General features: G+C 45.2%; 1 protein-coding gene across 1 annotated transcript in view; it reads left to right on the top strand.

Annotated features, from left to right (window-relative positions):
- Nucleotides 1–23,779, top strand: part of slco5a1 (solute carrier organic anion transporter family member 5A1) — a 37,218-nt gene extending 13,439 nt beyond the window's left edge. The window contains exons 2-9 of the mRNA XM_071924014.2: nt 7,679–7,811; nt 7,932–8,149; nt 12,753–12,917; nt 16,645–16,843; nt 20,438–20,597; nt 21,789–22,030; nt 22,374–22,438; nt 23,322–23,779. Coding sequence (XP_071780115.1) covers nt 7,679–7,811; nt 7,932–8,149; nt 12,753–12,917; nt 16,645–16,843; nt 20,438–20,597; nt 21,789–22,030; nt 22,374–22,438; nt 23,322–23,779 — 1,640 coding nt within the window. The remainder of the gene's footprint in view (nt 1–7,678; nt 7,812–7,931; nt 8,150–12,752; nt 12,918–16,644; nt 16,844–20,437; nt 20,598–21,788; nt 22,031–22,373; nt 22,439–23,321) is intronic.
- The last annotated feature ends 113 nt before the right edge of the window (nt 23,780–23,892 follow it).

Below are 23,892 nucleotides of genomic sequence, written 5' to 3'. Positions count from 1 at the left end.
TGTGTGTGTGTGTGTATACATGCGTGTGCCAGTGCCTGGTAGGGGGTCAATGAGCAAGGCAGTACAGATGCCAGTCACAGATCCACATTATCAATCCCCATCTCATCACACCAATCTCCCCCATCTCATCAGACTGTCTCCCCACAACACACTACTATGCTGTGTGTGTGTGTGTGTGTGTGTGTGTGTGTGTGTGTGTGTGTAAATTGAGGGTCTGTAACCCGAGTCAGTTCTTAGTGAGTATTAGTGAGTTCATTCGGTTTAGCTCCATGTAGTCTCTGACTTTATGAGAATCAGGGCAGTTAATCAACTGGCTTTTTTTCTCTCAATCAGACTGTTTGTTCTCTTGTCTTCAGTCTTGCTCACTTCCTCTCCACACACACACTCACACACACTTAAGACTTTCTCTGGTCTTCTCTTTCTGTTCTTCTCTCCCTCCCTCACATCCTCTCTTACTTTCATTGCCATCTCATCCTCCTCTGTGATTTATCTAACCTCTTAGGTGATTATGCCTCTTATGGCTATGAAACACTGGTACAAACCTCAGTACTTTATCAGTCTTCTACTCTCCTAGGGCCCTAGGCTGCTAGACAAGTACCCATATAGACCCTTATTCCCTTATTCACCAGGTGCTTAATGTGGGAACACGCACAACCATGCACACAGATAATTCCTCTACCAAGGCCATGAATGAGAAATCACACTTATTTATGTGACGGGAATTGGTTGCTGCAACACAGTCTGTAATGGGCGTCAGAGAGCATGATGCAACATGAAAGAGATGGTGATCAACACATCCTGTACACAGCCTCCCACAGAGAATGGCTTAGGAGAAAAATATGTCTTTTGGTGTGTAATGTTTCATTCTCTGTGTATGTGTGTGTATGTGCGTTGTCTTGATAAGTCATGGATGGTAATGGAATTTGTCCCACTGCCCCTACCCTGTGTGTGTGTGTGTGTGTGTGTGTGTGTGTGTGTGTGTGTGTGTGTGTGTGTGTGTGTGTGTGTGTGTGTGTGTGTGTGTGTGTGTGTGTGTGTGCGCGTGTGAGAGGCCACAGTCCCCCCGCATGCCCTCTGGGTAAAACTGTAAGGTTAGGACTTGTAAGAAGACACTGCTGTGTCAGCAAGTTCTCATGACAATGCCGTCATTCCCCTATTTCATTGTCTTTTTCCTCCTCTTGTCTCTCGGGGGAAGGTCACATGACCGAATTGATCCCCATAGCACAGGAACGCATAGAATGCTGTCTCTCTTTCTCTCTCTCTCTTTCTCTCTCTCTTTTTCTCTCTTTCTCTTTCTCTCTTTCTCTTTCTAACAGCAGCAGCCGCATAGATCATCTATCATACAGCTGTCACCTGCAGCAGCACTTTCCAAAGAGCTTTAGGCATTGAAATGGACAGTACAGTACAGCAGGTCAGGGTAACGGCTGCTTTGTATGAATGGACAATTCTTAAGTGTTACGATTGTGCTGACGATGGAGGTGACAGTTCTGATTACATAACTAGTTCTGACAGGATTGATGTTTTATCTACTAAAACAGAATCGTTCATTCTGATATTTTCTGTCATAGCTAGTGTAAAAATCTGAATTATTAGTCCGGGTCGGAGTGAATAGGCATGATAATGTCATGTGCTGCTTTATGATGCATAATGCTACATGAATCTACTTGGCGTGGCTTTTGAGTAATGCAGAGTGTGATGTGATTGCATCTTTGACAGCTTAGACAACTCCCACATAACATATCTAATACAAACCCAAGGTCGCTGCCTGTCTGCGTGCCATCCATTCCCAGGCTTGTTTGGAGACTGACTGGGCTTTGTAGGGTAATAGCCAGGCGGAGTGCTACATAATTCATTGAGACTGAGTTCCCAGCCAGAGAGTGAAGAGGGATTACAGAGCCAAGCTCATACCTCTGCGGCTGGTGTCGCAGGACAGTGACAGGAGCAGAGAAACAAACTGAAAACAAATTAGACTTATTGCACACAGACGTAAACAAACACACACACACACACACACGCTGCTGAATTTAATTGAATCCCGTGTACGGTGGCAGATCGGATAAGCGGGTGGTCCAACATTGATCATTCTTCTGCGGTATAAATTCTGGCCTTGATCATCCTCTTTATCCCATGGTGGTCGGACAAGGCTATGAAAGTCCTGTCCTTTATTTTGTACACGTAATTAAATCAATTCATTAATCTCTGGTAATTAGTTTGGCCATTGGGGAGCTGCTTCATTAGGTGCAAGGTGCTCTCTCATCATTTCCTGGTTCCTCTTTCTCCTCTTGCCTCACGCTGCTGGGCTGGCTGGGTCTCAAGGGTGAGGGGTGGGGAGCTCCAGAGGAGGCAAGGAGAGTGGAAGATCAGCAGAGGTTAGGAGGGGGATGGTGACTGCAATCATTGTCTCATTTTCTCTGAAACGCCATTCACACCCAAGGTAACTATAGAAGAACCTGGAATCTGGAATGAGGGCTATGTGTCCCACAATTCTTTGCAGTTAATGCAGAAGGTGTCCTCTTCCAAGGACAAGAATTGCACGTTGGAATGGATTGTCAAGTCAAGCAGCCTGACAAAAAAAAAAAAAAAAATCTCAACATCTGTAATGAATATTGGATAGCTAGTGATTGACAAGTGCATCTATAAATGTTACTGTTCAGTAAAGCTTATCAATTCAAAAGTCACCTGGACATTTAATATCTCCACTGCTGGCATAATTGAATTAATCTGCCTTATAAGATGATCACACTGGTCCATAAATGTGTTTACATGCACAAGCGTCACCTATGCAACACTGCTTGACACCTCCTCATAACAGTGCTTCTGGTTCACACCTGCTCTCCTCTTTATCACCCGTCTTCAGTTTCTGTTTCGGCCTCATTCATTTTCACAAGGTCTGAATCAGTCAGTGCAGATTATGAATAGAGAGGGAGCAGTCAGGAGGAGCACGGCTCTTAGAGAAGTGCGGAGGAGGCGGAGAGGAGACAACAGAGCAGCGCTGGTCCCTGAAGGTTAGATATGAGAGGGATGTTGCTGAGCAAGCCTTATCACTCTGTTACACAGCAGGATCAGTCACACAGACTGCAGCCCCCCCCCCCCCCTTTCCTCTCTCCCTCTGTTTTCTCCTGTTCCATCGCTCCCTCCGTCTCTCTCGCCCTCTCTCAGATGCTATTCTGCCTATTCATATCTCCTCTGTTTTTTCTTTCCGTCTCCTCTTTTTCTTCCTGCCCCCCTTTTTCTCAGTTTATCGGTTTTTATCCCTCCCTGTATCCCACTGTATCCCCTCTCTCCCACTGGATTATTATCCAGTAAATCTCCTCTTCCTCTTTGCAGCAGGCCGCCTGCCTGACACCATGATGTCCATCCATCATAAACATTGGAATTGAAACGCTAAATTGGGGTCAACGATACGCATCAAATTCTCTAACCTTATCCCTCATTCACTCTTACCATGGATGCCCTTGCCCCTCCCCCGACGTGTGTGTGCGCACGTGAGCGTTCATATATGTGTGAATTAAGTGTGTGTGTGTGTTGAAGGTGCGAGGACGGGCTGACCTTGGTTGACATTGTTGTAATGGATACGCTGGTGTTTCCTGAAGAGGCCTTTTCCATGCCTGTGTGGGTGCATGTGTATTTGTGTTTTTGCAATTCAATTAACATTTTTCCCGTACCTCATTAATCTCTCACTGCTGATATTGGATTCTGCTTGTAATATGTTAACTTGCACGCTCCCTGACTTCATCCTCAATGCATTTCTTTTCATGCATGTCTAATGCTCAGAACATAGTCAGCATAATAGCGCCACAACATACTGAAAGTCAGGCTGAACGGCCTCCTAGATGGTGTAGATGCTGACTTTGTAGAACACAAAAGCCAATAACTGCAATGGAGAGCTCCTAATCCATTACCTCCACACGTGTGCGAAGCTATATGAAGGCTATAATGTTTTGTCCTTCACGTGCCAGTGGTGAAGGTCCGTTGCGTAATTGAGTAAACTGAGCCTGTGGCGTGCCATGCGTTCCTCATCGGCATGCACCCGCTGCTCTCCACTGACGTCTGCCATCCCAGCATGCGTGTGTGTGTGTGTGTGTGTGTGTGTGATGGAGCGCAGTTGCTGTGCCAGCATATTCCTCAATCCAGCGACGGTGCCCCGGCCACCCTTCAGCATAGCCACAGCCCTCTATTCTCTCCCATCCCGACCTACCGGACCTAAACTACCGTGGCTCGGTGCCAAGCGGGCAGGGGTAGGGCGTGGAGTCGGGCGTGGTTTATGACCCCTTTCGCCCTCCAATCAGGCAGAACACTGTTAATGTGATGGATGGAGTGGCAAGACGGGCGCTTGCACAATCACCCCAGGGGGATGAGATATGGCTGTTCCTGCCCGGGTGCCCGAGAGAGGCCAGGATGGAGATTGGAGGGCAGCTGAAGGATCACACTTGGCGCTCAACCCTCGCCTAACGAGGAGACGGCTGGTTGACTCCAGCATATCTGGTTGAAGCCACTGGGAGTGTGTTAATTAATGGTGCGTTGTATACGGGGCACAGAATGGGTCAGCAGTCTGCAAGGTGAGGTGATGGGGGCGATTCATCAGCAGGCTTCTCTTCATGTCTCAAAATGTCTGTTTAGTCTTAAAATCTTGTTTTTCTTAAAACAAATGACAAATTCTGCCAGTGCAGTGAGATAGTTCCAGTTGTTTGAATTACTGTTTCAAGTGTCAGTATCTTGAAATAAGGCAGACTAAGGTATATCACTATTATCATGAAAATGACACTTGATTCAAAAAAATTAAAATGACACTTCAATCAACAAGTTGACTTGCTTTGGAAATAGGCAAAAATTATCTCACCCTATTTGCAGATTTATTCACTTAAAAAACTCAATACTAGATTAAGTCATTTGTTAAGATGGATACTTTTTGCAGTGTGGGCTTCGACTCGCCTCTCTTCTGCTAGAGAACCTTGTTATATATGAACACACACAGACACACACGCACACAGATACACACCACACTTGAAATTCAATGTAGCTTACCCAACAAACGGCATTAACGTCATCCTCCAATGGTCACTTCTCCTTACAGGGCGAAATTGATTTGCTGTGTGCCACAAGAACGTGATCTGAAATGTTCTTAATTCAAGACGGAGATAATAAAATGAGACCTCTCGCTGTCCTTGCCAACTCTGATGGATTGTCTCACGTCATGTTCATTGTCTCTGGGTGGTAATATCCTGTTACATTGTGTACCAGTTTGACTACTGCAGTGAATCGACTCTCCATCCAGCAGGATATGAGAAATGACACAGTGAAAGGAGCTAAAAAGATGAAATATGATTGATTGGGTATGGGGAGGGATAGAGAGGAGAGGCGAAAGATGGACCATCTGTTTTAGCTGCATACAGAAGTGATTCATGTCTGCCCGCGTAGATTTATAGGAGTGTAACTGCCACGCACTCATGCAAAACACACAGATATACGTTTTCTTCTTTCTCTTTGTGCGTCTGTTGCCATTCGTTTTCACCCACATACAGGTATGTGTGCAGAAACACACACACACACAAACAAACAACCTATCACCAATTTGTTGTCCTATGAATCTCGGTGCACCTCAGTGATGGGGATCATTTCCTAAATTGATTCCCTTGTCCCTGTGCAGTGTTGTGCTGGTCAGTGGTCAGGGTGAAGAATGGAATGACAAACATCTCTCCTGTCACACTCAGCCATGCCTGTCTGTCTTTATGCCCAGTTAACACTGCAACACAGCGTGTGTGTTTGTGTGTGTGGGAGACAGAGATGGGTAGGGTGTTTGCACCTCCTTGCATTGTATCAGCCTAGGGATCATTGTTGTCCTGTGTGTTTTATATGTGTGCTTGTGTTCATGCTCCATGTGTGTCTGTGTGTGTCTGCCATAGGCTGATAAGAGAATTTGTCGACGAGCCCTTTGTACCTTAAGGAATGATTTCTTCTCTTCCTCCTCTTCCCAGTGGTTCTGTTTAAGGAGGCCTTGATTTAATTAGGCCTAGATAAGGATTTGGGCTTCGGGCCATGGTTGGGACCTCGCTATAGGAGCGAACATGCATATTTGTGTTGTGCTGGCCACCTCTACGGAGGAAAGGATGTCCTCACTTCACTCAGTTTCAGAGTGAGTGTTGGGGATGAAACTGTGCGGGGAGTAATGGATGGGAGCCATTTGGGTTGTATTTCTAGGAGTGCTATAGAATAAATTTGGCAGTACAGCACATTTGGCACAATAGACTGAGATTAAATGGTTTTTGAGGTTCCCTTCCGACAAAAACAATCTTTGTTGATGGAAGCGAAATGAAAGTGTGTGTGTGCACGCGCGTGCGTATTCATTTGTAATGTAATCTGGTACAGAAGAGGTATTCCTCTGGTCTCGGGGGAGAGAATAGAGATTTGAGTGTTGGTCCGGGCACACAGCACACCTGCTGCCTCTGCGCTGAACAAAGAGTCACAAACACACTCGCACATGTCCGCATGCACACACGCACGCGTTTGGACTGTGTTACTGATGGAGCTTTGTGCCAACATCCAAGAAACTGTCATTTGAGAGAAGCAAACAGAGGAACAGGAGCATTTTGCTAGGTGTGTGTGTGTGTGTGTGTGTGTGTGTGTGTGAGTGGGGGCTGGGGGTGGATGCAAGCATGTGGTTGGTAACTAGCCGGGCAGTGAAAATGGAAATATAACTGGAAAGTCTGCTTGTGGGTGAGAAGTTTTTCATTCTCAGAACTATTTAAATGCATATTCACACACACAGCCAGCATTAGGAGATAAGCCCCCAACCCCCCCAGACACACACACACACACACACACACACACACACACACACACACACACACACACACACACACACACACACACACACACATACTTCATGACCAGCGGCAATGTTCCAGGTGTAATTATAGAATGTGTGCCCCCTGACTACGGCTGGTAAATGGTTTTGACTCTCCTCTCCACTGGATGTCCACAGGAGATTTTTCCACTTGTCCAACTAAGGTTATCTGACTTTAATGAGTTTTTTTTCCTTCCTCTGGCAAAGTGGCGCAGAGTAATTGGCTCACATCAGTGATGCTCTGAATGCCCCGAAGGGTTAATGTTTCGCCCCTGCTTCCTCTAAGGTTTGTTGTAATAGAAGAGCTGTAGGCGGGGCCCCGGGTTAATGCGAGACCCCTAGAGCGTCCAGGTCAGTTGTTCCAGACGCTTCAGAAGCTGAGAGTAATGCCCCCAGGGCCGGTCAAGAGTTCCTACCGATCTCAGTGCAGTTGTTCTGAATATGGTGCTGCGTGCCTCAGGGGTAACGAACAGCTCCCACAGGTGCCAAGTCCGATTTAAACTGAGTCACAGAGAACAGTGAGTCATTAAGAACTTTAATGGGTTTTAAGTGGAGAAACATGTGGGCTGTGAAATAAAGTGCTGTTTTCCTGTTTTATTAATGAGAGATAAAGACTAACATGGGCTTGACACTCACTTGAAACTTACCAATGGTGTCTAACATTTCTTGTCAGGAAAAAAAATTTGTAGTTTGATTTTATGGGAATTTTCTCACTGATGAATTGAAAAACAAATTTGATTCCAAGCATGTATGTACCATGTACTATTGAATGATGTGAGTGGTTGCAGATGTAGTGTCCATGGTTGTGATTGGTTATGTCTGTCTCTCCTCTAGCCATCATGTATGTGATGGGAGCCCTGGGACCTGCAGCTGGCTACCTGCTGGGAGGCGTCCTCATTGGCTTCTACGTCGACCCCAAAACTGTAGTCAACATTGACCAGAGCGACCCTCGCTTTGTTGGCAACTGGTAAATACACCTGCATGACTGCCTGTATTCTTGTGTGTGTGTGTGTGTGTGTATAGGCCTGTGCGTATAGGTCTGTACTTCCTTGCCTTTACAGTTCCCGGTGTTGTTTCTTCCTTTCAGGTGGAGCGGCTTTCTCTTGTGTGCTGTAGCCATGCTTCTGGTCATCTTCCCCATGTTTGCCTTCCCCAAAAAGCTGCCTCCACGCCACAAGAAGAGGAAGAAGAAAAAGATTAGCTCGGCCGGTGATGAGTCCAGTGACGACGACGTGATGAAGGAGAAGTCCAGTAGCAAGGGCCAGAACGTCTCCTCCTCCATGGGCTTTGGGAAGGACATCAAAGGTGAGGAATGGATACTGTCAGTCATTACTTTTCTAGCACTGGACTCCTACAGGTTGTAAATACCTTTACATACAGGAGCTGTCTAAGCTATTGATGTGCAAATGGTCCATAATCCAATCAATGGCCAGGATTAGTCTTCTTATCTAATAGTGAAGGCTCCATTGAGACCTCCTGTAAAGATGCTATTGATCGGTGATGGAGGAGGTTGTCCAAGCAGTTGCCTAATGATGCTGGTAATTTATTGTTAACATAGCCAGCTTCAGAGGACTCTGAGTTATAGTTATACTATGACTATAAATGAATAGAGGACATGGCTAAAAGTAGAATAATGGTGCTGTCGGCTGAAAATCTTGTATCTCCAAAATGGCAAGTTTTCAGGAACTAACCTTGTTTTTAGCTTGATGACAATGCATTTTTGACATTATCCAATGGGTTTTGAAAGACTTTCATGAGCTGAAGAGTTCAGAGAATCTTCTCAACCCATGAAATGGGTTGAAATGGGATGAAATCCTTCAATTGATGTGAAAACATAAAAATTCCAGTACAGTTACAGTACTATACACTACTAGTACAACTGTATACGTATAATGGAACTACATATAACATGCTGTAGTTCCATGCACCTGTACACCTACATGCATTTATGCTAGAACATTTTTTTATTTATTTCTTTGCTGAACTAGATATGCCAGATATGTCCTTATTTTCCTTGGGAGAGTTCCCTGGTTAAGCTGAATGCTGCTCCAGTGTTTCCCAGTCTCCTCTGTTCTGTTTTTTTTTCCTCTCAGTCAGACAGTTTCTCTCCCTTAAATGAGCTCTCAGGGGAACCCAGTCACGTTTCCACACACAGGAGCAGACGCACACTGCAACAGACACACGCACACACACATTTGCTCGCACACTCTTCATCATGCTCAATAGCAGTATCGTGAATTCTAACATACATTTTGCATGGGTGCATACTACTCATACATATGCTCTCAACTGTCAGGTTTGAATAACACCCGCAGCAAACCAGACAGGATTTTTGTCCTGGTGAGCGGCGCTAACACCTACCATAACCATGAATACAGTTCTGCAGACCACTGCTAGCTATATTGCATTTTGTTTTAATTGTCCCAGCAGGGTGTATATATGGGCTGTTTTGCAAACTCAGGTGCTCTAATGTTTGGTTCAGTAATGTATTTTAGCTCTGTCTGTGTCCTTCTATTGAGGTGTGTGTGTGTGTGTGTGTTTGTCTATAGGACAAATTCAGCACTTTTCATGAAAGATATTCTGCAGTGAAGTGGCTGTTTTCACCAAGCACTTTTTTGCCCTTCAGAGCACTAGCTAGCATTTTTTTGCTAACATGGAAAGTTTTCAGCAATGCATGTGTGAAGGACGGGTTTTTGATTATAGGATGCAATTCAGATGGTTAAATAGTATTTGCAAATGATTCTTAGCATTTCTTTTACTCCTTGTGGAATGCCAGGTTGGTGTTTTGCTCCCATCTTCTACTATATGAGGATAAAAAAAACACCAAGGATTATTTGCAAGCACTATTTGACCCAAGTGTGATGCCATTATTTACTTCCAAACCCAATGTTCAGACTCAAGTTCACAATAGATGGTAAGGACCTGAGTTAAGAAAGCATCTGGCACAGACCTCAGTCAACAGAATGAACATTAGCTGCAGTGCTGAATCAGCAGTCAATAGCTCTATATTAGTAAGAGGGAGGATAAATGAGAGGTCCACAGGTTTTGTGATTGCAACTGAACAACATAAATAAAAGTAATGGTGGTTAATAGACATAATGAACATTAGAATGACTAATACCTAAATAATTTTCCTTCAAAGCATCTGCTTTCACTTGAGTTGTGTGCGAGCCACTTGGCTACAGTCCTTTAAGATTACAGATTGGCAGAAAGTCAAGCGAGGACTCAAAAAGATTACATGAGAGCCCTGGTGGATTGCTGGTTCACCATGGGACGACCCGCAGTCTTCCAGGATTTAGCAAAACAAGACCACTGTCCAGGAGTCTGGCTAAGTCTGGATGTTCGGGATTTGGGCTCAGGTCGGTTCCACTGCTTAGACTACCAGCTTTGTGGAATGAAACACCACAACATATAACATTCAGTGCTTTTACAACTATTTCTTATATTATGCTAATACGAGCTATTTTCGCTCAAAGAAAAAAGTTATGGGGAAACACAAATGGTTGGAAACGGTTTGAATCATCAAATAATTTCTACGAAAGCAAGCGTGGCAACTCCTGCGAGCCAGTGGTCCGTCTGATTGAGAGAGCAGCTGCTTTAGACATCAACAGGACCTCACCATCTGTCCCCATCCTGACAAGATTACAACCCAGCTCCCCAGGAATGAAATAATTAGCGTCACCATGCTATTCCTACCTCTGATCTCGGATAACGCTAACAGATGCTAGCATTTTCTCCACCTAGAACAAGATCAGCTGAATTAGCGGCGAGACGCTATGCCCAAATGAAGGCACTACGCCGCCCAGCCTGGGACCGCCCATAGCTACATAACTTGCCTGATAAATAGCACTAATACGCCGCTCCTTACCTAATTCCGGCCTTTTCTTTTATTCTTTCTTTTCTTTGTGTGAGGAGCATGTGAGCCAGAAAAAAAACTCATGATAGCCTTAAGAAGTCATTTTTAATTATGACTGTAAAGTCATAATACTTGGCTTCATCCAAGGGCTTAGTGTGGAATTCCCTACACCCCCAACCTCATAATCCCCTAGACACACACACACACACACACACACACACACACAGAAAGAAAAACAGCTGAGGTGAGAGAGTAAGCATTTCAGGGTCAAATCTAAAAATCTGATTGCAATGTTTTTTGTTTTTTTCAGTTGATCACAGAGGCAGGGCTAGGTGATGAATGAAAGACACTATAAATAGTCCTTTTGGTTCCTGTCATCCCTCATCTTCCTTCCCACAGTTAGTTCAGGTCAGCGATAGAACAGGAGAGAAATATCACACAAAACAAAGTTTTAGTGGTGGAAATAAGCCACCAAAGTTCAAAACCATTTAAATAAAGAAGGTTCCTGTGCACACACACACATTACATTGCAGCTTTAATTGTGTGATCATTGTTTTCGGTTGAAGGACCTCTCTTGGCCTTGAGAACTATCAACCACGCAATAAAAGATGCAAATGTGATATTTGCAATTCTCTCCCTGTCTCTCTCTCTATCGCTCCCTCTCTCCCTCCCTCCCTCTCCCTGGTCACACTGTATTGTGTGAAATCTTTCTGTGATAATGACTTTCTGTGTGGGTGTGAGTAGAAGCCCTTGTGGCTGTGGACAAGGCAATCACTTGTGAGCTTGTTAGGACCAATAAAAGCTGCTGTCAATATTGTCAATCTAAACTCGGAGGGTCCAAGGCTCAATTATGGCATGGCTCAGGTGGCTTTCATTGAAATCATTATGGGAATATAGGAATTATGAATAACTATGGATAATTCAATGTAATACTCAATGTGATTGTCACTTATCTGGGTCAGGGTCATGATGGCAACGGGACAAACAGAACAAGCCAGACAACCGTGTCCACAGCAGGGATCCTGCTGTCTTACGCCTTGGGATCCCCCAGCACAAGACTTGGGATCTTGCAAGGAGCAAGACACTGAACCCCTACCAGCTCCAGGGACGCTGTTTAGAAAAAGATCCTGCACTCCCTGCAATCCCTGTGGAGGAGGGCAAGTGAAAACAAAATGTACCCTTTGGGGAAAAGAAAAGCTTTCTACCACCTTTTGTTTGTGTTGCTCAACCAGCCAATGAAGTGGACAGTAGGTGCTGGGGTGTACAGAGAGATGAATCCATTTCAATCTGCCCAGCATCAGTAATGTACAGTTTAACCACATGACTTTGAGTGACAAGCAAGATGACTGGGCGTGTTGACCCGGTCATATGGGCACTGTCCTCCGGCGGACATGAAGGGCATGTTTGCCCTTGTTATGATGAAGCAAGGGTGATGCCATTCAAGCTGAATTTGCAGTGCTTGTTTTTGTGTCTCTTAAAGACTTGATAGAATTACAGTTATTACTAGTCTGCTGACACCAGAGACAACACATTTGCTGACTAGAGGCTAATTGGATGACAGGCTACCAAAAATGCACAATAGATGTTTAGATTTTGTTCACCAATGACCTAAAAGCATGTGGTTTTTATGGGAATCGTAGAGCATTGAACCGCTTAGCGATGCATCTCTCTGTGTATTGCTGTGTGCTCCTGCTGTAAACCAAGGACGCTTATCCAGATATGATGAGGCATGGGTTGAGTCCAAGTTTGAAGTGTGAGGGACATTTATAGATGTTATTAATAGGTATTCCTTTTTTGCTTTGTTCATTAATTACTTGTTTTTATCCTGCACCTGAGATAAGGTTTATTTGGGATACACAATTTTCTATGTCTGTTGTTAATTACAGCGTTCCCCTAATGATTTATAGTCTACTTAAGTTTAGGGTTAGGGTTAGGGTTAATGTGTGTTTGTGTGTGTGAGAGAGAATGAGAGCCAAATAGAGATACTGATTGTGCGTTAATTACCACACCCCAGTAATGAAGTAGTCTATCGGGTCTTGTCTCCCTCCCCAGACCTCCCCAAGGCAGCGGTGAGGATCCTCAGCAACATGACCTTCCTGTTTGTCAGCCTGTCCTACACGGCGGAGTGTGCCATCGTCACCGCTTTCATCACCTTCATCCCCAAGTTCATCGAGTCACAGTTTGGTATCCCTGCCTCCAACGCCAGCATATATACCGGTAAGACTCTCTCTCTCTTTCTCTCTCACTCCAGTCTTTTGTTCTTTTTACCGCGGTGCTATCGCCACAGCATCTGAGTGTACAGCAGCGTCAGGAATTAACGGGGGCTTGGGGCAAAACTGTCTGTGAAATTAAAAATGAGGAGGTAGAAAAAGGCTCCTGATAATTAGGAGTGCACTTTTTTTATTTGTCAAATAGTCCCATGTGAATTGTGGAAGCTTGTGACCAGAGGTTTCTTTCCAGTGTGTTCTAGGCTAGCAAAATTGAGCGTTTTTTTTTTAATCAGAAAACAACTGAGCACAGGGCCTGAAGCAGTACAAAATGTTGGCACCAAACAGCTAGCAGTAGAAGAAAATGTTGACTCCACACAAGCCACTGTGTCAACAGAAAATAAAACAACCAATATCGTAAAAACTTCAACAATCGAGGGGTGGAAGATGGACTGGTTGGGGACATAGAGGGGAAACGGCACCATCCTCTTCTATAAAGCCTGCCATGAGTTTCCAGCAGTGGGAAAGAAGTGCAGGACATGTGGGATATGATTTAAAATAAGACAAATCTCACTGGTACAAATTGAGTGTTTATTTGCCAATATACAATATAATGCAAATGCATTATTTCATAGTTCAATTAAATGGCCCAGAAAAGGACCAAAATGCCCCTAAATATCAGATCATGGAGGCAAAAATGCCCTCTGAAAAAAATTGAATTTCATGCCGAAATCGTGTATTTTCTTTGAACTGTGTCTTATTAACAAAAGAAAGTAAACAGTCTACTGTTGTGAAAACTCAAATTTAACTACAAATCTTCACACAAATCCCATGCTGAGCTGTTCGTCATCAGCATGAATGCAGCATGTTACTATACAGATTCTGCACCTGTTTACTCTCACATTCTTCTCCACGCGCGCGCGGCGATACGCAGTCAGCGGGCGGTGCTATGACTCATGGACTCCTGTTGGCTTTTCATTCAGAGATACCATTACATCCCCTGACTGAAGCACACAAGTCTCTATTGACTGCATGCGTCACACGCGCACACACACACGCACATACGCTCGGACTCCTGGGCTCTGCCTGTAATTTGCGCATCACATACTGTGCAGCGTACAAACCCCTCGTCTCATCCTTCAGTCCCATCTGAGCCAGTGATGCTAAATACACAACGAATCTGGTACCAGGATTATTGCAGCAAGGATTGATTGCAAACTCAATTCTGGCTATGAAAGCAAAAGGTGTGTGTGTGTGTGTGTGTGTATTCTGCTCGCTAACATATGGTCATTTCCAGACACACACACACCTACGCATACACACACACAATGCCATTGCCTCATCTCAGTTGCCTGTTGCCAGGATACAAGGGGTAAGGGCAAACGGGTGGTGCAGTTGCCATGGCTACCCAAACGATGCCAAGCTGTTGGGATGTGATGATGATGGGAGAGGCGGAGGAGAGGGCACTCCTGTTGACGGGAGCACTGTGACTCTCTGGGCTGCCAGATGGACTGACCAACTGTGATTCTTCCCCTCGGTTTTTTAAGAATGACCAGACGAACCAAGAGCGTTAAAGTAATAATCTGACCTGTTTTCATGCCGATTGATAGAACACAATAGTTATTCAACCCAGTTCGTGACAGCTTTTACATTTGCTGTTCTGAACACTCGGTGTCGGATAGGTGTTTTCTGGGGAAAAATCCTCTGGCGCACAGGAGGTGATGCGTTTTATATTTCTGGCAGCAGCAAAAGCAGCTTGTTTGGAATAAATAGAGGGAGAACCGGGTAGTTTGCATGAGCAGCGATTAGCCACCATGGACAAAGAAAAGAGCGGTACGCACAGAGGAAGACGTCACTGTACCGGGCCACACTGAATGCCAGGCGATCCCCATGAAGTGCCGGGCAAAAACACCTCAACAGTGACCACTTTGCACCAAACATGCCCCCCCCCCCCAAAAAAAAAAACAAAAACAGGGAATATCGCAGTTTACCAGTCTGTTTCTCACTAGAGCTGCCACTGCTCCATGCTCATTAGCTACAGAAATAGCACTATAACACATCACACACACCTCCCCTCAGCTGCAGATTCCCTATGCTGCTGCTGCTGCTGTCAATTTCTCTGTCGTTTTTCAATTCACTGGCTCCCCCTTATCTCAACCGCTCTTCCTTTTAGATATCTGTTTTCTTTTTCTCTCACTTCTTCCCTTTGTCCCCCGTGTTTTTTCCACCTCGTCTCTCCCGCACAAGCTGCGGTTAACAAAGGCCGTGCAAGAGCTTGTCAGAGTCACGACTTCTTTTCCACTAGGATCTCATAGATGTATATCACTGAACACTGACACACATAGAGGCAGAATCACACACACACACACACAGAAATCACCATATTTCTCTCATATTTACGACAGCATACTAGCTAGTAATCTGGATGGCAGAACAGTGTGTGTGTGTGTGTGTGCTTTCAGTCACTGTGACATGATATCCGGTTTGGATGTGTAGATGTGTGTGTGTGTGTGTGTGTTTAATCCTGTGGAAAGCACAAGCTTTTACCACAGAAACACATGCACTTACAGGATAATATTAAGCTACAGCTGTCTGCTGCCCGGCCCCTACTGAGAGCGCTCCAAGAGGGCGCAGCAAATGTAGTGTGTGTGTGTGTGTGTGTGTGTGTGTGAGAGAGAGAGGGGTGTGTGTGGGGGCGGACACTTACAGTATACCCTGTGACATCGCTCAAAGACAAATCCTTCTCTCTCTCTCGCTCTCTCTCTCTCTCACTCACACACACACACACACACACACACACACACCAACCAACAGCAGATGACATCTCTGTGCACTTGGATCACTTCTCTGCGCTGATCCTCTGTCTCAGCCCCCCCCACCCCCCCACCCCCTCATCCCGCTGTCTCGTTACCCAGCCGAGAGCGCCCGTGGCTGGGCTTGAGGACAGGCATGTGCAGCCTCTCTGGGCTTTTACTCCTCCGGTGGATTTGCACAATGACCCCTTCCACCCCGTCCATCTTGCCAGCAGCCAGCTTTGCCTTTTCTCCATGCTGTCAATTAGACTGGCTCTAGTGGACAGAGAGCACGTGTTTTGCCCTGCCACAGCCTGAGATGATTCACTGGTAGCCTGCTTGGCTGAACTAGGCTATATATGACTATATTGAAGTTATTTGTTCTTTGTTTAACCAGGGTAGTCGCGCAAAGATTGACGTTTGTCCTGTCCAACAAGGCATAATACAAAATTTCATATAAAAACATGTCACATTAGCATCCCATACATTCATGTTACTCAGCCTGATGGAAATAGTTGTTTTATGGTACTTCATTTTTAGACTTCTTCTCTTTTCCTGCCACTTTGCAGGTGTGGGTATAAATTTCTGTGCTGCTAAACAGTAATTAATTCGGTGTGAACTTTTTCGATGTCAGAATTTGCTGCTCTCTATTTCTGTGCGCCGCCTGTAATATCAACACCTCTGTCTTTTTCCTCCATCTCACCTACTCTTTTTTTTCTCCTTCTCCCTCTCACATCTTCCTCCCACCTCTCCCTCCGCTTTCTCACTCTCCCACCTCTCTCATCCTCTCCCCATCTTTTTCCCCACTCGCTCTCTCCATCTCCCCCCTCTGCCCTATCTTCCCCGCTCCCTTTTGCTCTCCTCCTCTTTCTCTTCCTATCCCTCTTCCCACATCTCTCTCTCTCTCTCTCTCTCTCTCTCTCTCTCTCTCTCTCTCCGCCCTAGGTGTGATCATCGTGCCCAGTGCCGGGGTGGGCATCGTATTGGGGGGCTACATCATCAAGAAGCTAAAGCTCGGTGCCAGGGAGTCGGCCAAGCTGGCCATGATCTGCAGCGGAGTGTCTCTGCTCTGCTTTTCCACACTCTTCATAGTGGGCTGCGAGAGCATCAACCTGGGAGGCATCAATATACCTTACACTACTGGGTAAGGACAATTCCTTTTATATTATCACAGATTTATTATAGATTAAACATGGAGAGGCAGGGTTAAGTGGGAAAAACATGCTAGTAAGTTACACACTCATCCCCTGGTTTACACTACCATCAAAACCACATATTTTTTTAGCCTAGTTATAGTCAGTAGAAGTTCCCCCTCATCATTCTGCATCTGTTCTGTGTTAGCCGTGCAAGATTTTCCCAACAATTCCTTTTTGGATGTGCAGCGGAAGTGCAGCAGACATGCCTAAAGTATGACTTCTACAACACCAAAGTTATATTTACATTTATCTTCCAATACAGGATACTCAAGCACTAGAGTTGGCACAAAAGCCTGCATAAGCATATGTTTTTTTTTGCTGTGTAAGCTCCCTTTCCGTGATAATATATGGACTATTCTGTCTATTCATGTGCACAGGGATTTGTGTGAACAGGATAGAAAGATGCATCCAAACTGCTTATCCCCGATTATGACCTTAGTCAGGATATGTACTAGTATCCAGAATACACACACACACACTGTTGGAGGGTATGGTTCCAGGGTGCTGTCACTGTTCCCATCATCATCATCCGTTGTGGCGTTGAGGCGGAGTGTGAATGATTAATTAGCAACACTGGCATCTGCTCTTGTGGCTCCGATGAATCACTCTGCCACCTCTATTTCTGAAGCTGCTGCTCAACACCACATCACCAGCTATGCTGCACAGTTAACAGTCATCCGATGTGTCACTGCTACGGACTGAAATATGGTGTAGAAGTCTGCTTGTACACACACTTATGAACACACACACTCATACACATGCGTACAGGCACACACACATCAAGTATGGAGTGACCTTGGATGATCCAAAAGGTGTGACACACACTGAGACCCGGTAAAGTGATTACACACATATTACACACTTACTTCATTATTCATATTGTTTCGTCATACTGATGCTATTGTACCCATTGTACGACAATGGAAGCCAGCTCCTGCACAGCAAGTCATCTGTTTAATGCATTCAGGCATATAGTCGTAAGTAATTAAGTCACACAGGGAATTTACTTGTTATAATAAGGTGAACCGATTCAGTTTTTGTAGTGTTGACTGACGGACAGGCCAACAATAATCAGAGGTTGGAATTTTACTAGCCTGCCTAATGAATACTGCACAACACAGGCTTGTGTAAAAAGGAATGGTATATAATGGAAATGCTACGGAGACGGACCCGCTTGGCTGGTGCCTACAATTTGCAAAGGAATACACTTTTTGGCAAATAAGCTCTCTGATCAACTTACCATGGTGCATCAAGGACATTGGTAGCAGTTTAATGTATGTCCGGTATTTGTTTAGTGGATTCATTCGGTGCATTATAACACTTAAGCATGGTCAAGCAAGCTCAGCATCTTCTCAAAAGCACAAGCATATACTGCATGCACCACAGAACACTTAACACCGGACACACAAACTGCTACCATTTGTTTTCTTTGCACAATATTAAGTTGATCAAAGAGTTTATAAAGAGCCAAACAGTCAGAGTTCCCCTTTTAAGTCCCATATGTGACCTATTAATGACTTGAGTCAGTGTTTGTAGAGGGGTCAGCAGGGTCCTGTGAGCCTGTGGGTCTCTTCATTATGAACAGGACTGGTCACCACTCACTGGTAGCACCCACATGAGGAATGTTTAGCCTGAGCCCACCCTTTGTGCCACTTGTCTGTACTCACACGCTGAGTCTAGACTCTGCTCTCTCCCACTGACAGGCTAGTCACTGTCTCGCAAATGTTGTTCTTCAGTTGACTTTTCAGTCTCAGTGGCTCTGTTGTAGTGACAACAGTGATGCTATCAGGCAATATTTCCACACAACAATGTGATCCAAAAAGGCGTTCAGTGTTGTTTAGTAAATCTAATAATATAGCTACCATGCTGCACAAGCTCCACAATGCATTCACCTGGTGAAAACGTGAATATAAGAAAATAGTTTTGTTTGTCCTCCATTTTTCTTCCAATCAAAATCCCAAAACACAGCTAAGGTTATTCCATGACACCCACACACAGAAAACCTGTTCTCGCTAAACTCTGACGCCTCCGATCTTTTGTGCCAGACAGACTCCTCTTCATTCCTCTCTCTCTAATACTAGGAAGGCAGACATTCACCCTGTGCTCTGTTCTGCAGTGCTAAACCAGATTAAGCCACTGTGTCCCTCGGCTCTCTGTTTGGGTTTTTATGCGGTGCAGCCTGCATAGAGCGACACAACATCTGGAGGGTTCAATGAGGGCCGGGGCTTTGTCTGGGAAAAGGGCATGTGCGATCAGTGCAGCGAGACTGGGACGCTGGCAGGGTAGATGCCATTTTATGCGCCTGCGTACACACACACACACACACACACACACACACACACACAGAGTCCTGGAATGTGGCACTGTTATGTCAGGACAAGCCCAACTCTAGTGCCTCTCTTAACCTGTGCTGATTTGACAAATTAACTTTACTCCTATGACAGCCACTATAAAATCACCATATAGTCTTGTAGAACACGATGGCTCAGTGACTTAAGTGGTAGTATAAATATAATATAAGCTAATTCCTTCCCGTTTTGCAGGGAATGAAATACACTGAGAGGTTTTATTTTATGTTGTAATATATATCATGAAAAGAAAGAAGAATGTGTTTTTGGCAGGCGGGCCAAATGACCCACCATGACATGACACAAATAATCATTTCAACACACACTATCCAATTGCACACGTGGGGAAAGAGGTGTTGTCTCATTGGAATTGGCAGTAGGTGTGTGTTTGTACATGTGTGTGTCCTTGTGTGTGTGTGTGTGTGTCTCAGCGCCACCCCAGGGCTGTGTTGTGTTAGAGCCTGTCCCTGGCTGTTCCGCTGGGCTCAGTGCGAAGCCTCCCAGAGAAAACCCAGGACTCGCCTCGCTGCTCCCAGTTTGGACGGAGCAGCGGACCTGTTTGGCTTAGAGCGGCCGTTCCCACACTGCCGGGCGACCCGGCGGAGGTCTCGCTTTCTCACCCCCCTCTCTCTTGTTCCTGTCTCTCTCGCCTTTCTTTCTCTCCTCGTCGCGATCATCACGCTCGGATTGTAAAAGGCTAAATTGAAGTTAATTACAGGGGCTGTGTGTAGCATATTAAAATTAATTTTGAGACATTAGTGTAATTAAAGTAAACAAATGAGCCCATTGCTGAAAAGATTGGCAGCCTGCACCAGCCTGTACGCTACATTTTACACTTCATGCCGGTTGGATTGCTGTGTTGCTTTAAAGCACAAAGGGAGATTGCTTTATGGCACAAAACAGGAACCTTACTTTGCAAATACAGCTTAACTGAAATTTCATGTTAGCTTATCTCTGTAACAACATTCTCTTTGCAGCAGGGTTTTATGGGAAATGTGGTCTAAATTTTAAGAAACACAAAATGCAGAAGTCCCAATAAAAAATACTACAGATGAGTGGACTGCCTACTCTCCTTTAAAAAAAAAAAAGAATAAATAATGCAATGAAGACTAAATATATTACGCCATGCGTTCCGTGTGGACCTGATCAGTGTCTCTCGTTCTTCCCCCACCTTTCCGCTGTCCGTCTGTGCAGGCCGACCCTGACGATGACCCACAGGAACCTGACAGGCAGTTGCAATGTGAACTGTGGCTGCAGAATCCATGAGTACGCTCCGGTCTGCGGCTCTGACGGCATCACCTACTTCAACCCCTGTCTGGCCGGATGCAGCACTGTGGGCAACGACAGCACCGGGGTGAGTGCTCGTGCTCACACACACACACACACACACACACACACTTGCATGGTAGGTATCAACACATGCACACTCACACATTGACTTATATTGACACACCCATGCTGGCTCCACTCATAGCTTCTTTGTTTTTCAGTGATACAATATTCTTTGATTAAACCTTCCTGCCTCAGCAGAATTTGATATATAGGCCTTTTATGTGGAAAAAATGAATGGATTTCGTAGAGCTATGCGTGCCATTATGGTATGTGAACCCATTGTGTGTCTTATATCAACAGCCTTAACCAGTAATATACATTCTCCTCCCATATCCCCAAAAGTAAATATGAGACGGGAAGTCTCAGGCTCCACGACAATGTCAGACAGGAAATTATAACAAAATGAGGAAAGGAAATGTCTAGATTCTTTGCTAGATCACTGAATGATTGCACCATACCTATGGTGCCACCCATTGTGTGTGTGTGTGTGTGTGTGTGTGTGTGTGTGTGTGTGTGTCAGTGTTTATTTTCACATAATTTTTTAATTCACTTATAGTCTTAGTCTTCTGATGAAAATAGCTTTCAAATTTAATCAGATTTTAGTCATGGCATATTGACTCAATTCAATCAATTATCAACTAAAATAATTATATTATAGTCAACAAAAATACGTCCACTTCAAAAAACAACACCAATCTTTTAGTCTAGGTTACAACATTTAAACATTTTCCTATTTTTTTCTGTTTTTCAACTCAATAATAGTGAAAAAGTCATTGTTTGTGAGAATAAATTCAATCAAGTCAAACATTAAGTTTAATCAGTCAAGTCCAGGTAATCAAACACATCAACACAACATACTGTACTGTATGGAACTGCCAGGAACTTGTATCAGTATAAGAAAATTTGTCAAAACACTGAGGGGTAAAAAGCACAGATACTGAGGAGATAAATTTTAATGGTATTACTATGATAAAGATAGTAGAATGGACAGAACAACTTTTAACAACAGAGAAAAACGTCTGCTTTCTTCATCGATACTAGAATGAAATAAAATCATTTCAAATATTGTCATGGGACAGAATATTTACTTACTTCATGACGAGATGAACACTGGTGTGTATGTGTGTGAGCTGGAGAGAGAGAGAGAGAGAGAGAGAGTGTATATTATGTGTGTGCACTGCATGCTTACATGTGTGTGTTCATGTGTTTACAGATCAGGAACTACACAGACTGCGGCTGTGTGCAGAGCAGGCAGGTCATCACCCCGTCCTCTGGAGGCCAAGGCAACCAGCTGCAGCTGGTCATAGTGAAAACCTACCTGAACGAGAACGGCTACGCCGTGTCGGGGAAGTGCGACCGCACCTGCAACACCCTCATCCCCTTCCTCATCTTCCTCTTCATCGTCACGCTCATCACCGCCTGTGCCCAGCCCTCCGCCATCATCGTCACACTCAGGTAGGGGGCCGCTTCTGTCAATCACTGTCAGAGACAAGTTTAATTATCCTCTCCTTTTTCCTGGCTCGTCCCTCGGGATGCAGAGGGGTGATTACTGCTGCAGCTGGTTAGCAGCTGGTTGCTCGTGTCTCACAGCAGTTTGTGTCCTCCCTGCCCAAAAGCCTGTCTAGCTTTCTGTCTATCTGTCCATCTGACCTAATGAATGGATGTAAATTTAGCATAATTTGTGCCTTTTATTGCACTTGTTGGGATGTGCCAATGTTAGTCTTTGAGTTTCAGGGCACAGTGAAGACTAAGGAGCTTGAATTTGTTTACTTTATATGCTGTGCTCTTCTTTTGTCAGGTCTGTTGATGAGCAGGAGAGGCCTTTTGCTCTTGGGATGCAGTTTGTCTTGCTCCGAACTCTAGGTAAGTTCCAGACCACATGCACTAAATATAAAAAATATTACGACCACGCACTGTTTCTGACCTGGTGAGTCGTGGTGAAAAGCTACGATCCCTTATTGATTTCATCCATTATATCCACTTCAGCCATAAAGAGGAGATGTAGAGGAAGTGGAGGAGACTGCCTCCACAATTTTCGAGAAAGACTGGAATGCAGCACCGCAGTGGTCTGCTTCTGAACTTTTGGGTAGATGGGTGTAGAAAAGCCTCAGGGGTTAGTAAGCAGTGCCCTAACATGCCTCTGATCTTCTTGGTATGGCTATGTGAACATGTAACTGTCAAATCACCTGTGTCATAAAACATCCCAAGAACTGTGTGTGTGGGTGGTAGGTGGGTGTTTGCATGTGTGTGTGTGTGTATGTGTGTGTGTGTGTGTGTGTGTGTGTGTGTGTGCGTGCATGCATGCATAGTATATGGGTATAAAATTGGAGCAGGGATAGGATCTTTATAATGATTTCAGAAAACTCAGAGGCAGCACAAGTGCAGTAAAGGTGCAGTATAGTGAAGCTGAACTTCACTATACTGCATGTCTAAGAAGAAGAAGTTTTTGCATTGCTGGCAGTGCTGGGTCAACATGGTAACATACTGTATTTCTAATCTAAAAAAATGGTGCCACCAAGTGGTGGGGTGGCTGTATTGCAACACAGTTAAACCACATCCAAGGTTTTTGCTGCGAGTGATATTATTTATTTGCGTCATAGCAGCTTATCATTTTCTGTGAATAAAATGAAATCTCTCTCTCTCTCTCTCTCTCTCTCTCTCTCTCTCTCTCTCTCTCTCTCTCTCTCTCTCTCTCTCTCTCTCTCTCTCTCTCTCTCTCTCTCTCTCTCTCTCTCTCTCACCCCAGCCTACATCCCTACGCCCATCTACTTCGGTGCTGTGATAGACACCACCTGCATGCTGTGGCAGCAGGACTGCGGCGTGCACGGCTCATGCTGGGAGTACGACGTCACCTCGTTCCGCTTCGTCTACTTCGGCCTGGCCGCCAGCCTCAAGTTCGTCGGCTTCATCTTCATCTTCCTCACCTGGTACTCCATCAAGCACAAGGAGGAGCGGGCGGAGCGCTGGCGGCAGCGGCTGCCTCCGCTGGGCACCGTCAGCGAGCTCATCTGCCACGCCGGGGGCCAGAAGAGCCACGCCCGCACCCGCTCCTGCCCGGTCTTCATCCCGCCTCGGCCCGACCCGCCCGCCGCCCTGTTGCTTAACCGTGGCCACAGCAGCCTCAGTTGCCCCGGCAACGCCCTCAAAGCAATAACCCCGCCCATCCTCTTGCCGCATCACCACAGAGGCTCCGCCCACGTCTGAGAACAGGCCAAGCCTCCCTCTGGAGTTCGTCGTGGCATGTGCCTTCCTGCTTCTGTTTCTGCGCCACGCGGTGTCTGCTTTACACCGATCAGACACCGGGGCGGGGCTCCGAA

This window comes from Centroberyx gerrardi, chromosome 22, assembly GCF_048128805.1.
Source record: "Centroberyx gerrardi isolate f3 chromosome 22, fCenGer3.hap1.cur.20231027, whole genome shotgun sequence".
Lineage (NCBI taxonomy): Eukaryota > Metazoa > Chordata > Actinopteri > Beryciformes > Berycidae > Centroberyx > Centroberyx gerrardi.
The sequence above is the reverse complement of the archived record's forward strand: the minus strand, read 5'-3'. Positions and strand labels throughout refer to the sequence as shown.